Below are 15,543 nucleotides of genomic sequence, written 5' to 3'. Positions count from 1 at the left end.
ATATAGTAATCTCAAGTAAACCCGGAGAAAACTGCAGAATCATTCATTCCCGGTTTGGTGCTGATGAGCAAACACAACAACAACACAACACGTTAATTGCTGCGACCCAAGCAACCCACCAAAAGGAACATTGACATATTGTTTGTCCAGCGTGAGACACTGTATAATTTACACTCACTAATGACTGGCCCTCGTAATACAGGCTGAAGGACCACGTCTGTCCCTCGCTTGGCACTTATTCAATGTTCCTCTGGACTCTTCTAATGGATATGATTCTATCTTTACCTCATTGAATTCATATTCCTCTATGCATGCCCAGTAAATCAATTACAACACTTGTTCAGTGTAAAAAAAAAAGTATTGTTCTGTGTTCTCTTCCAGTCAGTCGAAGTCTGGTAAACAATTCACCATTGGCTGCTAAAACCCCACCCAAAACACAATAATAATTGTGGATGAATAAGTTCTATACCTTTGAAATATCAAATGGGTTCTCTGTGTGAAAAGGACTGTTGTGAAGAAAAACATATTACCATTGCCATAGGTTCGACCTTGACCTTCAAACTCAATTTGGCCATTAGGACTGCCCCTCCCCAGCACCCCGAGGATGTAAAAGGGTGACAGTTTTGACCCCTGACCCCATTTCTTAACTAGGCCGAGGTGCCAAAATGACCTTTTGACCCAGGAAGCCTTTGCAGGTTGCATGAGCAACCTCAGATTTAGCAATGATTGACAGGTCCCTGCACTTTATGTTAAAATGAGGCAGCAACACACTTCTCAGCAGAGAACAATGAGAGGGAACACAAGCCTTTATTCAGTCTAGATCATTAACACTCTCGGCTGTCTGCTTCAAGACCAAACTATCTGCAGTCTACCAACATTAACCATAACTTGTAATTTGGGTGTTACAGAGAGTATGTATTGTCCCCAAATTACTATATCATACAGTTTAGCTCTACAGAGCCCATTCAAATCTCCACTAATGTTAGTTTACTGGATCTAGACTAAAAGTGGCTCCAAAACGGCAAATTATTTTGATGGTTTAACTGACGGTTCGATCATGAGTTTGCTCAAGGGATCTATTAACCATTTGATGGTTAGTGTTGCTTAGCTGTTTTCCTGCCTCTTCTGACACCCATCTAACTCCCCATCCCTCCTCCTGCCGGTGATTTTGGTGGCAGCTGTGTGGAGATTGGTTTTGACCTCTGATCCCCACATTAGGCGGGATCTCCATGCTGTGTCAGTTATTTAGTTGTGTAAACCAATGGTTGAGCTCCCATTGGGTGACATAAGTCAGTTGCTCAATTCCAAATCGACCCAAGCCCCTTCCCCCTAGGCACTGTGTAGAACTGAAAGGATTGGAGGTATAAAGCAATATGATAATAGCTCCCGTGCTCCACCATGATAACTGATATCTTCACTATGATGTCACTATGATGTCTGGCAAAACCACTCATTGGATTTAGAGGCTTCGTTTGACCCGTCATCTTAGTTAGCTGTAACATTTACAAAATGTTGGTAGTCTCTCAAAATGTGAAGTCGTTTTTTCAAAGGCAATACCTTTTTAACCATCTTAAAGTATGAAAGAAGATATTGACAACATAGATAAACATACAACGCTACACTGATATTTGTAAAGCCATGCTCCAGTCCAGTGTCATTGATCATCATTTAAATGCTGACACCTTGTTTGTGATCTCGTATGTACACTACCAGTCAAAAGTTTGGACACACCTACTCATTCAAAGGTTTTTCTTTACTTTTAAAAATGTTTACATTGTAGAATAATAGTGAAGACATCAAAACTATTAAATAACACATATGGAATCATGTAGTAACCAAAAAAGTGTTTAACAAATCAAAATATATTTTGAGATTCTTCAAATAGCCACCCTTTGCCTTGATGACAACTGCACACTCTTGGCATTCTCTCAACCAGTTTCATGAGGTAGAAGGTGGAATGCATTTCAATTAACAAGTGTGCCTTCTTAAAAGTTAATTTGTGGAATTTCTTTCCTTCTTAATGCGTTTGAGCCAATCAGTTGTGTTGTGACAAGGTAGTGGGGGGTATACAGAAGATAGCCCTATTTGGTAAAAGACCAAGTCCATATTATGGCAAGAACAGCTCAAACAAGCAAAGAGAAACGACAGTCCATCATTAATTTAAAACATTAACTTTGAAAGTTTCTTCAAGTGCAGTCGCAAAAACCATCAAGCGCTATGATGAAATTGGCTCTCATGAGGACCACCACAGGAATGGAAGACCCAGAGTTACCTCTGCTGCAGAGGATAAGTTCATTAGAGTTACCAGCCTCAGAAATTGCAGCCCAAATAAATGCTTCACAGAGTTCAAGTAACAGACACATCTCAACATCAACTGTTCAGAGGGGACTGTGTGAATCAGGCCTTCATGAGTTGGACCCCAGAGTGAAGGAAAAGCAGCCAACAATTGCTAAGCATGTGTGGGAACTCCTTCAAGACTGTTGGAAAAGCATTCCAGGTGAAGCTGGTTGAGAGAATGCCAAGAGTGTGCAAAGCTGTCATCAAGGCAAAGGGTGGCTATTTGAAGAATCTCAAATATAAAATATATTTTGATTTGTTTAACACTTCTTTGGTTACTACATGATTCCATATGTGTTATTTCATAGTTTTGATGTCTTCACTATTATTCTACAATGTAGAAAATAGTAAAAATAAAGAAAAACCCTTGAATGAGTAGGAAACACCAACATAAAGTGTCTTAATAGGGTATTGGGCCACCACGAGCCAGAACAGCTTCATAGATGCCATAGTGTCTGAAACTCTATCGGAGGGATGCGACACCATTCTTCCACAAGAAATTCCATCATTTGGTGTTTTTTTGATGGTGGTGGAAAACGCTGTCTCAGGTGATGCTCCAGAATCTCCCATAAGTGTTCAATTGGGTTGAGATCTGGTGACTGAGAAGGCCATGGTATATGATTTACATCGTTTTCATGCTCATCAAACCATTCAGTGACCACTCGTGCCCTGTGGATGGGTGCATTGCCTTCCTATGGGGGCATAGCCATGGTAGCCAAAATAATGGCCTGCCCAGCATTTTTTTACATGACCCTAAGCATGATGGGATGTTAATTGCTTGATTAACTCAAGAACCACACCTGTGTGGAAGCACCTGCTTTCAATATACTTTGTATCCCTCATTTACTCAAGTGTTTCCATTATTTTGGCAGTTACCTGTATTTACAGATATTAAACCTTTATTCATGTGGAAACCCTCTCTGTCTCTGTCCCACAGCGGAGCCCTTGGTGCAGGTGGATGGCAAGCCCAGCTGCTGCTTCTTCAAGTTCAGCCCCAAGCTCATGTTCACCAAGGTTCTGAAGGCTCAGCTGTGGGTGTACCTACGGCCACTGCAGCAGACCTCCACCATCTACCTGCAGATCCTCAGGCTGAAGCCCGTCACGGAGCAGGGCAGCCGCCACATCCGGATCCGCTCGTTGAAGATCGAGCTCAACTCCCGCGTGGGCCACTGGCAGAGCATCGACTTCAAAAACGTGCTGCAGAACTGGTTCAAGCAGCCGCACACCAACTGGGGGATCGACATCAACGCCTTCGATGAGAGCGGCAACGACCTGGCAGTGACCTCGCTAAGACCGGGGGAGGAAGGGCTGGTAAGGACCCTCAGACCTGTCGCAGCCTTACACACTGACACAATGGCACTTTGGCCTTTTATCAATTAGATTTGCTCACCTCCTGCGTCCTCTCTCCTCCATCCTCTCTCGCCTCTTTTTGAAAAAGGTCAAAGTTAATCGAGGAGAGTCGGCGAGGAGAGGGAACGTGGATGGCAATGCGCTTGAAATGAGACGGTCCTTCTCCACTCGCGCGTCATTAGGCAAATGACGTTTACAGGGGTGGATCCCAAAATAAATGTGTAAAGTGATAAAAAAACGAATTAAGTTGTGCAAGACATGTTATAGATAAAACAATAAGCAGCATTTTGTTTTTAAATGTATGCATGTTTTTCTCCTCTGACAAAACAAGGGCTGATTCAAAAGGTGTGTGGCAGATATCAAAACTCTTCCGTGGTAGGATACACATGAGTATCATCGATGAAAGGTGGCTATCGAGGAGGGGAGGACACTCTTCCGTTTGCCTACTAATGAACTAACACTCTTCCACCACTCGACCACTTATCGGTTTCTGGGTCACGGAGGAGAGGGGATGGTCTTTTGCCCAAATGAGAAAACCCCAATGTAAATAAATCTCTCCTCGATCCCTGGCATCCTCTCTTCACGCCTCCTTCTCAAAATGCATTGGAGAAGAAGGTCCAAAGGGAGGGACCTTGGACCTTCTCCTCCAATACGGTTGAGAAATAGGCAGGGAGATAGGATGCGAAGAATCAAGGAAAGATCACTTGAGCGCCATTGGCAGGGCCGACTCTAGCCTTTTGGGGGCCCTAAGCGAGATTTGGTTGGGGGCCCTAAGCAAGATTTGGTTGGGCCCCAGCTAGCCATTCTCAAACCCAAATTACTACATACAGTAAGTCAAGTTTCTGCCCCATTAAGCATCACGAAATGGTAACCCACTAGTAATTTCATTTGGTTCAGTTCTTCACAGCATGGCCCAGGGGTTGACTCTGGCCTCTCAGCCAATGAATCCTTGCACAGCAGCAAGCTCTGTTTTTCTTAAGGAGAAGAAAGAAAAGATCAGAGACACAGAGGCTGTGTAAAAAAATAAAACAAAACACAAAAAGCAAAGAAAGAGGCAAACTCCCCCCTGATCCTCCAGTTTTTTGCTTTCCCCCACTACAACAAAAGCCCTAAAACTCAAGCTGACGTGGGTTGACCCTTCTGGCCTCAGCTTATTTATTCTGTTGAAAGCGTCACAAAAAACTGTGCTCAAGTCCAATTGGGTTTTCTGTGGAGAGATGCTGGAGTAACATATTGGCTGCTCTCACATGCCCAAGGGTCAAGGTTATGGTAACCTGCGGATGACGCCAAAGATCATAGATCAAGCTAAGCGTATGGAATGTTGGCCATTCCATTTATGTTAACAGAGGTCAGCATTGCATCTACTGATATGACTCACATCTTCCTCTCAGTATTCTGTCTTTAAAACCCAGGGTTGGGTAGGGCACTTTTTAAATGTAATCCGTTACATTTACTAGTTACATGTCCAAAATCATAATCAGTAACCTAACTTTTGGATTACCCAAACTCAGTAACGTAATCGGATTACGTTCTCTGTGGCCGACATGAGTAAGACATTTAAGCGTGCTCACCCTCGCAAGACTGCAGGCCCAGACGACATCCCTAGCCGCGTCCTCAGAGCATGTGCAGACCAGCTGGCTGAAATGTTTACATATGTAATCTCTCCCTATCCCAGTCTGTTGTCCCCACTTGCTTCAAGATGTCCACCATTGTTCCTGTACCCAAGAAAGCAAAGGTAACTGAACTAAATGACTATCGCCCCGTAGCACTCACTTCTGTCATCATAAAGTGCTTTGAGAGGCTAGTTACATTTACATTTTAGTCATTTCGCAGACGCTTTTATCCAGAATGACTTACAGGAGCAATTAGGGTTAAGTGCCTTGCTCAAGGGCACATCGACAGATTTTTCACCTAGTTGGCTAAGGGATTCGAACCAGCGACCTTTCGATTACTGGCCCAATGCTCTTAACCGCTAGACTACCTGCCGCCATCATATCACCTCCACCTTACCCGACACCCGAGACCCACTAAAATTTGCATACCACCACAACAGATCCACGGATGACACAATCGCCATTGCACTGCACACTGCCCTATCCCATCTGGACAAGAGGAATACCTATTTAAGAATGCTGTTCATTGACTACAGCTCAGCCTTCAACACCATATTACCCTCCAAGCTCATCACTAAGCTCGGGGCCCTGGGTCTGAACCCCGCCCTGTGCAACTGGGTCCTGGACTTCCTGACGGGCCGACCCCAGGTGAAGGTAGGCAACAACACCTCCGCTACGCTGATCCTCAACACGGGGGCCCCACAAGGGTGAGTGCTCAGCCCCCTCCTGTACACCTATGACTGCATGGCCACTCACGTCTCCAACTCAATCATCAAGTTTGCAGACGACACAACGAGACAGCCTATAGGGAGGAGGTGAGGGCCCTGGCGGAGTGGTGCAAGGAAAATAACCTCTCCCTCAACGTCAACAAAATGAAGGAGCTGATCATGGACTTCACGAGACAGCAGAGGGAGCACGCCCCTATCCACATCGACGGGACCGCAGTGGAGACGGTGAAAAGCTTCAAGTTCCTCGGTGTAAACATCACTGACAACCTGAAATGGTCCATCCACAAAGACAGTGTGGCGAAGGCAGTGCAACAGTGCCTCTTCAACCTCAGGAGGCTGAAGAAATTCGACTTGGCCCCTAAAACCCTAGTGAACTTCTACAGATACACCATTGAGAGCATCCTGTCAGGCTGTATAACCGCCTGGCAACAGCAGGGCTCTCCAGCGGGTGGTGCGGTCAGCCCAACACATCACCGGGGGCACACTGCCTTCCCTTCAGGACATCTACTGCACACCCAGGGTCACAGGAAGGCCAAGAAGATCATCAAGGACACCAGACACCCGAGCCATGGCCTGTTCACCCCGCTACCATCTAGAAGTCGGAGACAGTACAGGTGCATCAAAGCTGGGACCGAGAGACTGAAAAACAGCTTCTATCTCCAGGCCATAGTCACCACTAACCGGCCCCGCCCAATACCCTGCCCTGAACTTTAGTGACTGTTACTAGCCGGCTACCACCTGGTACTCAACCCTGCACCTTAGAGACTCACTTTAATAATGTTTACATACTGTTTTAACCACTTCATATGTACAGTATATACAGTGAGGGAAAAAAGTATTTAGTCAGCCACCAATTGTGCAAGTTCTCCCACTTAAAAAGATGAGAGAGGCCTGTAATTTTCATCATAGGTACACGTCAACTATGACAGACAAAATGAGAAAAAATAATCCAGAAGATCCCATTGTAGGATTTTTTATGAATTTATTTGCAAATTATGGTGGAAAATAAGTATTTGGTCAATAACAAAAGTTTCTCAATACTTTTTTATATACCCTTTGTTGGCAATGACACAGGTCAAACGTTTTCTGTAAGTCTTCACAAGGTTTTCACACACTGTTGCTGGTATTTTGGCCCATTCCTCCATGCAGATCTCCTCTAGAGCAGTGATGTTTTGGGGCTGTCGCTGGGCAACACAGACTTTCAACTCCCTCCAAAGATTTTCTATGGGGTTGAGATCTGGAGACTGGCTAGGCCACTCCAGGACCTTGAAATGCTTCTTACGAAGCCACTCCTTCGTGCCCGGGCGGTGTGTTTGGGATCATTGTCATGCTGAAAGACCCAGCCACGTTTCATCTTCAATGCCCTTACTGATGGAAGGAGGTTTTCACTCAAAATCTCACGATACATGGCCCCATTCATTCTTTCCTTTACACGGATCAGTCGTCCTGGTCCCTTTGCAGAAAAACAGCCCCAAAGCATGATGTTTCCACCCCCATGCTTCACAGTAGGTATGGTGTTCTTTGGATGCAACTCAGCATTCTTTGTCCTCCAAACACGACGAGTTGAGTTTTTACCAAAAAGTTCTATTTTGGTTTCATCTGACCATATGACATTCTCCCAATCCTCTTCTGGATCATCCAAATGCACTCTAGCAAACTTCAGACGGGCCTGGACATGTACTGGCTTAAGCAGGGGGACACGTCTGGCACTGCAGGATTTGAGTCCCTGGCAGCGTAGTGTGTTACTGATGGTAGGCTTTGTTACTTTGGTCCCAGCTCTCTGCAGGTCATTCACTAGGTCCCCCGTGTGGTTCTGGGATTTTTGCTCACCGTTCTTGTGATCATTTTGACCCACGGGGTGAGATCTTGCGTGGAGCCCCAGATCGAGGGAGATTATCAGTGGTCTTGTATGTCTTCCATTTCCTAATAATTGCTCCCACAGTTGATTTCTTCAAACCAAGCTGCTTACCTATTGCAGATTCAGTCTTCCCAGCCTGGTGCAGGTCTACAATTTTGTTTCTGGTGTCCTTTGACAGCTCTTTGGTCTTGGCCATAGTGGAGTTTGGAGTGTGACTGTTTGAGGTTGTGGACAGGTGTCTTTTATACTGATAACAAGTTCAAACAGGTGCCATTAATACAGGTAACGAGTGGAGGACAGAGGAGCCTCTTAAAGAAGAAGTTACAGGTCTGTGAGAGCCAGAAATCTTGCTTGTTTGTAGGTGACCAAATACTTATTTTCCACCATAATTTGCAAATAAATTCATAAAAAATCCTGAAAATTACAGGCCTCTCTCATCTTTTTAAGTGGGAGAACTTGCACAATTGGTGGCTGACTAAATACTTTTTTCCCCACTGTACTGTATTCTAGTCCAGGCTCATCCTATATAACTACTGCACACATTTTTTCTATTCATATACTGTTCATAATGTCTACACACCATCATATACATATACAGTATATTTATATTGCGGACTCTTGACATTGCTCGTTCTAATATTTATATATTTCTTAATTCCTCTCTTTTTATTTTTGGGATTTACGTGTATTGTTATGTATTACTGCACTGTTGGAGCTAGGAACATAAGCATTTCGCTACAACCGCGAAAACGTCTGCAAAATATGTGTACGCGCCAATACAATTATTTCCCCTTAAGAGGCATTAGAAGAAGACAAAAAAGATCTGTCAAATGCATTTGATGTATCATCATAGTGGTCTCTGGTGGAACAAACTTCAATTTGTGCCTCTTTTCAATGCTGATTGAATGTCAATGAGAAAACAGAAAGGTGTCAATGCGGATTACAGATACATCCTTTCTGAATTTAAAAGTAATCCAATAAGTAATCTAGTTTTTCAAAAAGTATCTGTAATCCGAGTACAATATTTTTGCTGGTAACGTAACTGATTAGTTACAGTTTTCTGGTAATCAGATTACATGTAATCAGTTACTCCCCAACCCTGTTAAAACCATAGGTAGTAAACGGCATTTAGAGGAGTGCATCAGTTGAATTTTTTCTCCAGTGACATTAATCGTCCCAGTACCCCAGGCTTTTTCCTAGAAGCATTACTTACCTCACTGTTGAGTTCTATCGTAATCGCCTCCATTTTCCTCCTGTCCCCGCCCCCACCCCTTCCCCTCCCCCTCCCCCTCCCCTCTCCCCTGACTCCAGCAGCCGTTCCTGGAGGTTAAGGTTCTCGAGACGACCAAACGTTCCCGACGTAACCTGGGACTGGACTGTGACGAGCATTCCACCGAATCCCGCTGCTGCCGCTATCCGCTGACAGTGGACTTTGAGGCTTTCGGCTGGGACTGGATCATCGCTCCCAAGCGCTATAAGGCCAACTACTGTTCAGGCCAGTGCGAATACATGTTCATGCAGAAGTATCCACACACCCACCTGGTACAACACGCCAACCCCAGAGGCTCAGCAGGGCCCTGCTGCACCCCCACCAAGATGTCGCCCATCAACATGCTCTACTTCAACGACAAGCAGCAGATTATCCACGGCAAGATCCCTGGCATGGTGGTGGACAGGTGTGGCTGCTCTTAGGCCCAACGGAAGTCATGCATACTCATGCACGCCCAACTCCACATAATTTCCACCCAAAACCCTAACTAAGCTCTCCTCTGGCACCAGACTTTATCCCCCTTCTCTCTCCGCCACAAAACATCCCACTGGACCTCCATTCTCTTAGTTATTCATTTTAGTCAAACATGTAAAAATGAAATATGAAATGAAGATAGGACTGAGGCTGAGTGGTAGAAATATATATTGAATATTATAAAGGGTGTGTGTCTGTGGAGCAGCTTGAGAAACGTATGGTAAATAAGACAAAACTATGTTTTAGGTGTTTGTTCGTTTTGTGGTTGGTTTTCTTCAAATAGTTTTTTGAAAGAAAATGTCTATCAGGTTTTTGAAAAGATGGTGTCTTTGTTGAGATGTCCTGGATAGTGGATCCAGGCAGATGGAGGGAGACATTCCTAAACAGTTACAGTATATTATAATTTTTCCACATCATTACTTCCAAGCAAATTCAGTTCTGAGGTGAGGGGCCAAACTGTTTTATCTGTTCAAAACGCTTTATTCACATATTATACTCCTATCAATGGGATTTGATTCACAACCAAGACATTCATAGACAGTGCCAATAGATGGGGACTTCGTCTACTAATTATCAGTGCTATTGTGCAATGCTTCACTTTTAGCATCATTACGTCATTACAAAACAAATCTCCCTTACTTGTCTACTTTTAGACTAAAAGTTTATGAAATGAATCCAAAATGTTGTTTATGAAAATAATCATGTTCTAGAGGTGTAAAGTGTTGAGATCCAAAGCCAAACTCTGTGCCCTCTGAACCCTTTCACAGTTACTTTGAGAGAAATAAGAAAATAAAGAAAGGAGTTATTTCACTACCTTTAAAGGGGCAGTGCAGTCAAAAACGTGATTTTACTGTGTTTTCTATATATTTCCACACTGAGGTTGGAATAATACTGTGAAATTGTGAAAATTATGATAATGCCCTTTTAGTGTAAGAGCTGTTTGAAAAGACTGCCTGAAATGTCAGCTTGTTTTGCAAGGGTGGGGTTTTGGACCGCCTGGCGACATCACCAGGTGGTATAAGTTAATAAACCAATAACAGAGAGTTTGCCCTCCTTTTCTGACAATGGGCAAGTTCATTTTGCATGGCCCGGTGACCTGGGTAGGCGGAGTTTGTACATTTTAGACCATTCCATTTGTCCTTAAGTGAAATCTCCAGCCACCCGAGGCACCGGGCCATGCAAAACGAACTCTCCCAATAACAGCTAGTTTTCAGGTTACATGTCCTTCCCATTAGCCTCCTCCAATTAGGCCCCTCACTCAGACCACTCCAGACAGTCCAAGCAAAATTATTGCTTGAGAAATAGCTTTTCGCTAAGAAGCTATTTTTGTTTCTTTTTGACTATTTTAATTGAAAACAATCACAGTAAGTTACTTAATTGTTACCAAGAAATGATTTGATATTGAGATAAAAGCACCTGCATTGGACCTTTAAAAGTGAACAGGAAAGGGTTGTAATACACATTCTTTCTATCTGTTTTATTGCAGAAGCTCACATAACAGCTCAGATGACCTCGATATCAACCTGCGCACAAAGTTTAGATGAACTAACATGTCAAAGCTACACTCATAACACTTTCTGTGTGGTCTAGGACACGCAATTTTAGAATTAAAGTTTTGGCTTGTTAGAGCTTTCTTTGTATAGCCCATCTTTGAATATCTATTACATATCAACTAAATCAAGAATATGGGAATCATGCAAGGGTGCCAGTTTACACTACTGTAATTGTCAGATTAGTAAATCCACAGTGAAAGGGAACCCCACAAGTACATTGAATAATCTGGTCCACATGAATATAGCCTACTTAGGCAGTGTTTACACAGGCAAGCCAATTCTGATCTTTTTCCCACTAATTGGTCTTTTGACCAATCACATCAGATCTTTTTCAGAGTGGACCTGATTGATCAAAAGACAAATTAGTGAAAAAAAGATCAGACTTGGGCTACCTGTGTAAACGCATTTTCACTCTGCATTTACCATTCCCATTTACACAAACAAACCTAATGATAAGAGGACCAAATGTATTCTGCCAAGTTGCTATGGTGGGAATGTTATGATGGTTGTGGCAAAGAAGACAACCTTGTGTTGGAAAGAAACTCAAATGCTTGATTGACATAGGCCTTCATACTAGTAAGTAAAGGGAAGAAGAGCTAGATTGTGAATCATATGAAATAAGGAACATTGATACGGACAAGAATACAGCTGAAATGCCATTTCTAGGTTAGAGAGAACATATATTTTGATTGAATATCTCGATGCCCCCCCCTCAACTGCATCTGTAATATGCAGTAAATATTGGAAGTGCTTGAACATAGTGTAGATTAGAAAGCTTGAAGTCTGTCTTGTCTCCTGGATGTCAAAGCGAAGATATCCCTTTGTTAAAAACGAAAGCACTATGCTGTTGGATAAAGGAAGAGCCTTCTGACATTATATATAAATAATATATGTATATAATTGAAAGGGGTACAAAAAAAATACTTTCTGGGTACTACCTTACCAACAATAAATTTTGCACTATGGGACATTCATGGAGTGAGGAGTCATGTTGTTGTTTGTGTTTGTATTTTACCTTACCGAGCACAAGAGCTTTTACAATTGAAAAAAGAACTGTCCAACGTCTGGCGATACACCATGTGTATAGACTAGTGAGCCTATCACTTCTTTTGTTACCATCACGCTTTCCTGTCTTCCTTTTCGTCTGATGCGGAGGCCTGTCCATATTCTCACGCTCCTCTTACACCCATCTCAGAAACCTGGACTGACCAGCGGCCAAAAGGCCTCCTCGCCCTCCCGGGGTGATAAGTCGTGTGTAACAAGTGTTTGGACCGATGAACATAGAACGCTTTAAACTGGAAATGCCCCTCTGTCAACTTCAATCAATCTGTCATCAACTCTGAGAGACTTTCGGTCCTTTTGAATTTGAGCGACTTGTGTTGACGGTCTAACACAGACATGTTTTGCCTTTGTGTGTTTTGAGTGAAAGTGCCCATATTAGAATGGGAAAAAGTATCCAGGGATCATTAGCCAAAGTAGAGGATGACATGTGTGCTGTAACTTTTGTAACTGCAGGAATATATATGCTAAACAATTTCAAAGGGAGAAAAAATGTGGAATGGGCAGCGGTTGGAAACAATTCAACTGGTCAAGTGTCTCTGTATTTATTAAGATCAAATCAATGAATTTCAAAGTATGTCTACCTCACTTCAGCATTCTGTTATAAATTTGACAGTTAGGTTTTGTCATGAGTTAATCTGTGCAAACATGTAACCTGGATAGTAAACCCAAAAAAATTGACTAAAGCCACAGGGTCGCCTTGGTCTCAGGTCAAGATTGAGTAATTGACAGCTGAGTTCAAAAGAGTGACTGAAGCAAATAGCTAAAGGTAATGTATACTGACAAAATAAAAATAAAAGTGGCTGTGCCCAGGACCATGGCTGAACTCTGGTTAATGCTGTGGATAAAGTTGCATCTTGAATTTTTGTGTCTGTATACTGGTATGTGTAAGAAAGTGTTTTCATATATATAAATATATGATAGGAAGAAATCTCTATGTAAATAAATACCCAAATGTTGACATTTTATGATGTTTTGGACAGGTTCTCCGCTTCTGTTTTTGTCAACTTTCTTTTCTTTCACTTTCATCAGTTCATCATGTTGTGTAGATAAAATTCACCCCAACGTTGTAGTTTAATGGTTGTGCATATTAATAACGGTTCCATTGTTATTTTTTTGTTTTTTTGTTATTTGTTTTCTGTCTTATTTTGTACAATAAATCATTTATTTAGCTTACGAAATTCACGGCTGATTGATTGTCCTTTCCCTGTGTTTCTCTGGCTACCCCTACCCTAGCCCACTGCCACACCTTACTTGTGGCATTTCCAGCTCCTAACTTATAAACATACCTGTCATGGGTCACACAAAATGCATTTAGGAGGTCAGTGACTGCCTGGTGGCATCCTGACTCTTGGGATGGTTGAGGGGTGAGGGTACTGGAAACAGATTAATTCTGAGGCTAATTGGTGGAAGAGAGAGAGGAGGAGAGAAACAGGCCCGAAGAGAAAGGTTTAGTGTTGGGAGGCCATTGTTTGGATTTCGTACGGGATCTAGCATGACCCAATTAATATGTCACCTGATAGGACGGCCTCTCATCAACCTAATTTAGCGAATCAATGGGGGACAAATGAGACTGAAGACGGAGCTCTTTACTGATGCAAATGCACACAGACCACCCACCCCAGAGAAGAGAACATTGACGCCAGCAATGACATAAACCTTACAACCTGTAGCTCAGTTGGTAGAGCATGGTGCTTGCAACGCCAGGGTTGTGGGTTCGTTTCCCACGGGGGGCCAGTATGAAAATGCTCTGGATAAGAGCGTCTGCTAAATGACTAAAATTTAAATGTAAACATGCTCACACAAAATCCTTACCAAACAATCATTCACACACTCTGCCCATAATCACAAACTCTCACCTATGCGCACACATAGCTACATATTCATGACTCATTTCTGGCCTACATGGACCACTAAAAGCCACAGGGGACCTGTTCTCAGTCAATGTCGTCTTCAATTAAAAACTGTCAAACTAGTGCACAGTTAATTTGAGGGAAGGTGGGAGAGCTCTCAACTTCATGCTGCCAAAGGACAATCAGATCCCCTCAGGTAAGCTACAAGTGACAGGCACTGGTTAAAGTGCTAAAGTGGCAATTGTTTAGCTACTAACACTTTGTCCAACTTCCACAACTACTCCTTATCATCATTAGTCATTTTCATTGGCAACACAAACATTACAGCTACATTTGTCACTATACTTTATTGCATAAAACATTAAACCAATGACAACAGCTAGAAATCATAAAATATACCTGTTGAAATGCACTCGAGGGGAAAACAGGAAACATATTAAAATGTTACAGACCTCCCAAGAAAGAGGGTTGGGAAGTTTATGATGTCAGCAATAGCCATAAAGTGAAGAAAGGTTCAGGGAAGGTAAATTGGGGCAGCAATCAATAGGATTGATTGCTGAACACAGTCATCAGTAACACCTTTGTGTCCGGCTCAATAACGGACCAGTGTTCAGACAGGAAGATTGTTCAAGAAATATCACACTTATACACTTGTGTGAAGGATGAAAGAGTCCAGTTCTGCCCGTTTCAGGGATGCTTCAACTTCAAGTGATAATTGCCTCCATCCCAAATGACTGTCTCAGGGAATATTCAAGTGTTTTGGTTAAATTGTTTAAATATTTAAATTAGGGCTGTCAAAAATAGCGCGTTAACGACGTTAATTAGTTGTTTGCTGTTAATTACGTAAATTTTTTTAACGCATTTCACGCATGCGCAGTGTGACAAATTATTCAGGTCAGGAAAGTGGTTGGGAGCTAGAGGCGAGATGGAGCAAGGTGAGCAAAGTGGGCCTATTGACGGATTCAAATATAAAAAGAATGATGATGGTACAGTTAACAAGTACAAGGTTATTTGCAAGATTTGTAAGAAGGAGTTTCAATTTCACCGGAGCTGTTCAAGCTTGAAGTACCATGTCAACGCCAAACATGCGTTTGCTGGGCCGTCAGATTCAGCAAGTGGTTTGCGCCAGACCACGCTGAATGTTTGCAGGCAATTAACAAAATCAACCTCAGATAATTTGACCAACACAATAGCAAAATGGATTGCAAAGGATTGTAGACCCATTAGCATTGTAGAAGACTCAGGTTTCCTTGATGTTTTGCAAGTGGCGTCTCAAGACTCATTCTATAAGCCACCGTCAAGAGCCACAGCCAAAGACAAATATTATGGTGTGTAGTATGTTTCAGCTTGATTTAAAACACCATTATTTGGCTGTGTTAATAAACAGACATAATATGAAAATTATGTATCTGTGTCCTGTTATTTATCTTTTGGTATGCATTTCAGAA

The 15,543-nt window shown here is 42.7% G+C and overlaps 1 protein-coding gene across 2 annotated transcripts in view; it reads left to right on the top strand.

Moving 5' to 3' along the window:
* LOC121575148 (growth/differentiation factor 11-like) overlaps positions 1-10,475 on the top strand; it is a 43,782-nt gene extending 33,307 nt beyond the window's left edge. The window contains exons 2-3 of one of the 2 annotated variants that reach the window (XM_041888046.1): positions 3,275-3,648; positions 9,201-10,475. In XM_041888046.1, coding sequence (XP_041743980.1) covers positions 3,275-3,648; positions 9,201-9,578 — 752 coding nt within the window. In that variant the 3' untranslated portion in view covers positions 9,579-10,475. Of the gene's footprint in view, positions 1-3,274; positions 3,649-9,197 lie in introns of both variants that reach the window. The other variant, XM_041888045.1, reaches the window with a different exon arrangement.
* Positions 10,476-15,543: the final 5,068 nt, after the last annotated feature.

Source organism: Coregonus clupeaformis, chromosome 10, assembly GCF_020615455.1.
Source record: "Coregonus clupeaformis isolate EN_2021a chromosome 10, ASM2061545v1, whole genome shotgun sequence".
NCBI classification, from domain to species: domain Eukaryota; kingdom Metazoa; phylum Chordata; class Actinopteri; order Salmoniformes; family Salmonidae; genus Coregonus; species Coregonus clupeaformis.
Note: the sequence above shows the minus strand (reverse complement) of the source record. Positions and strands in the feature narration are given on the sequence as shown.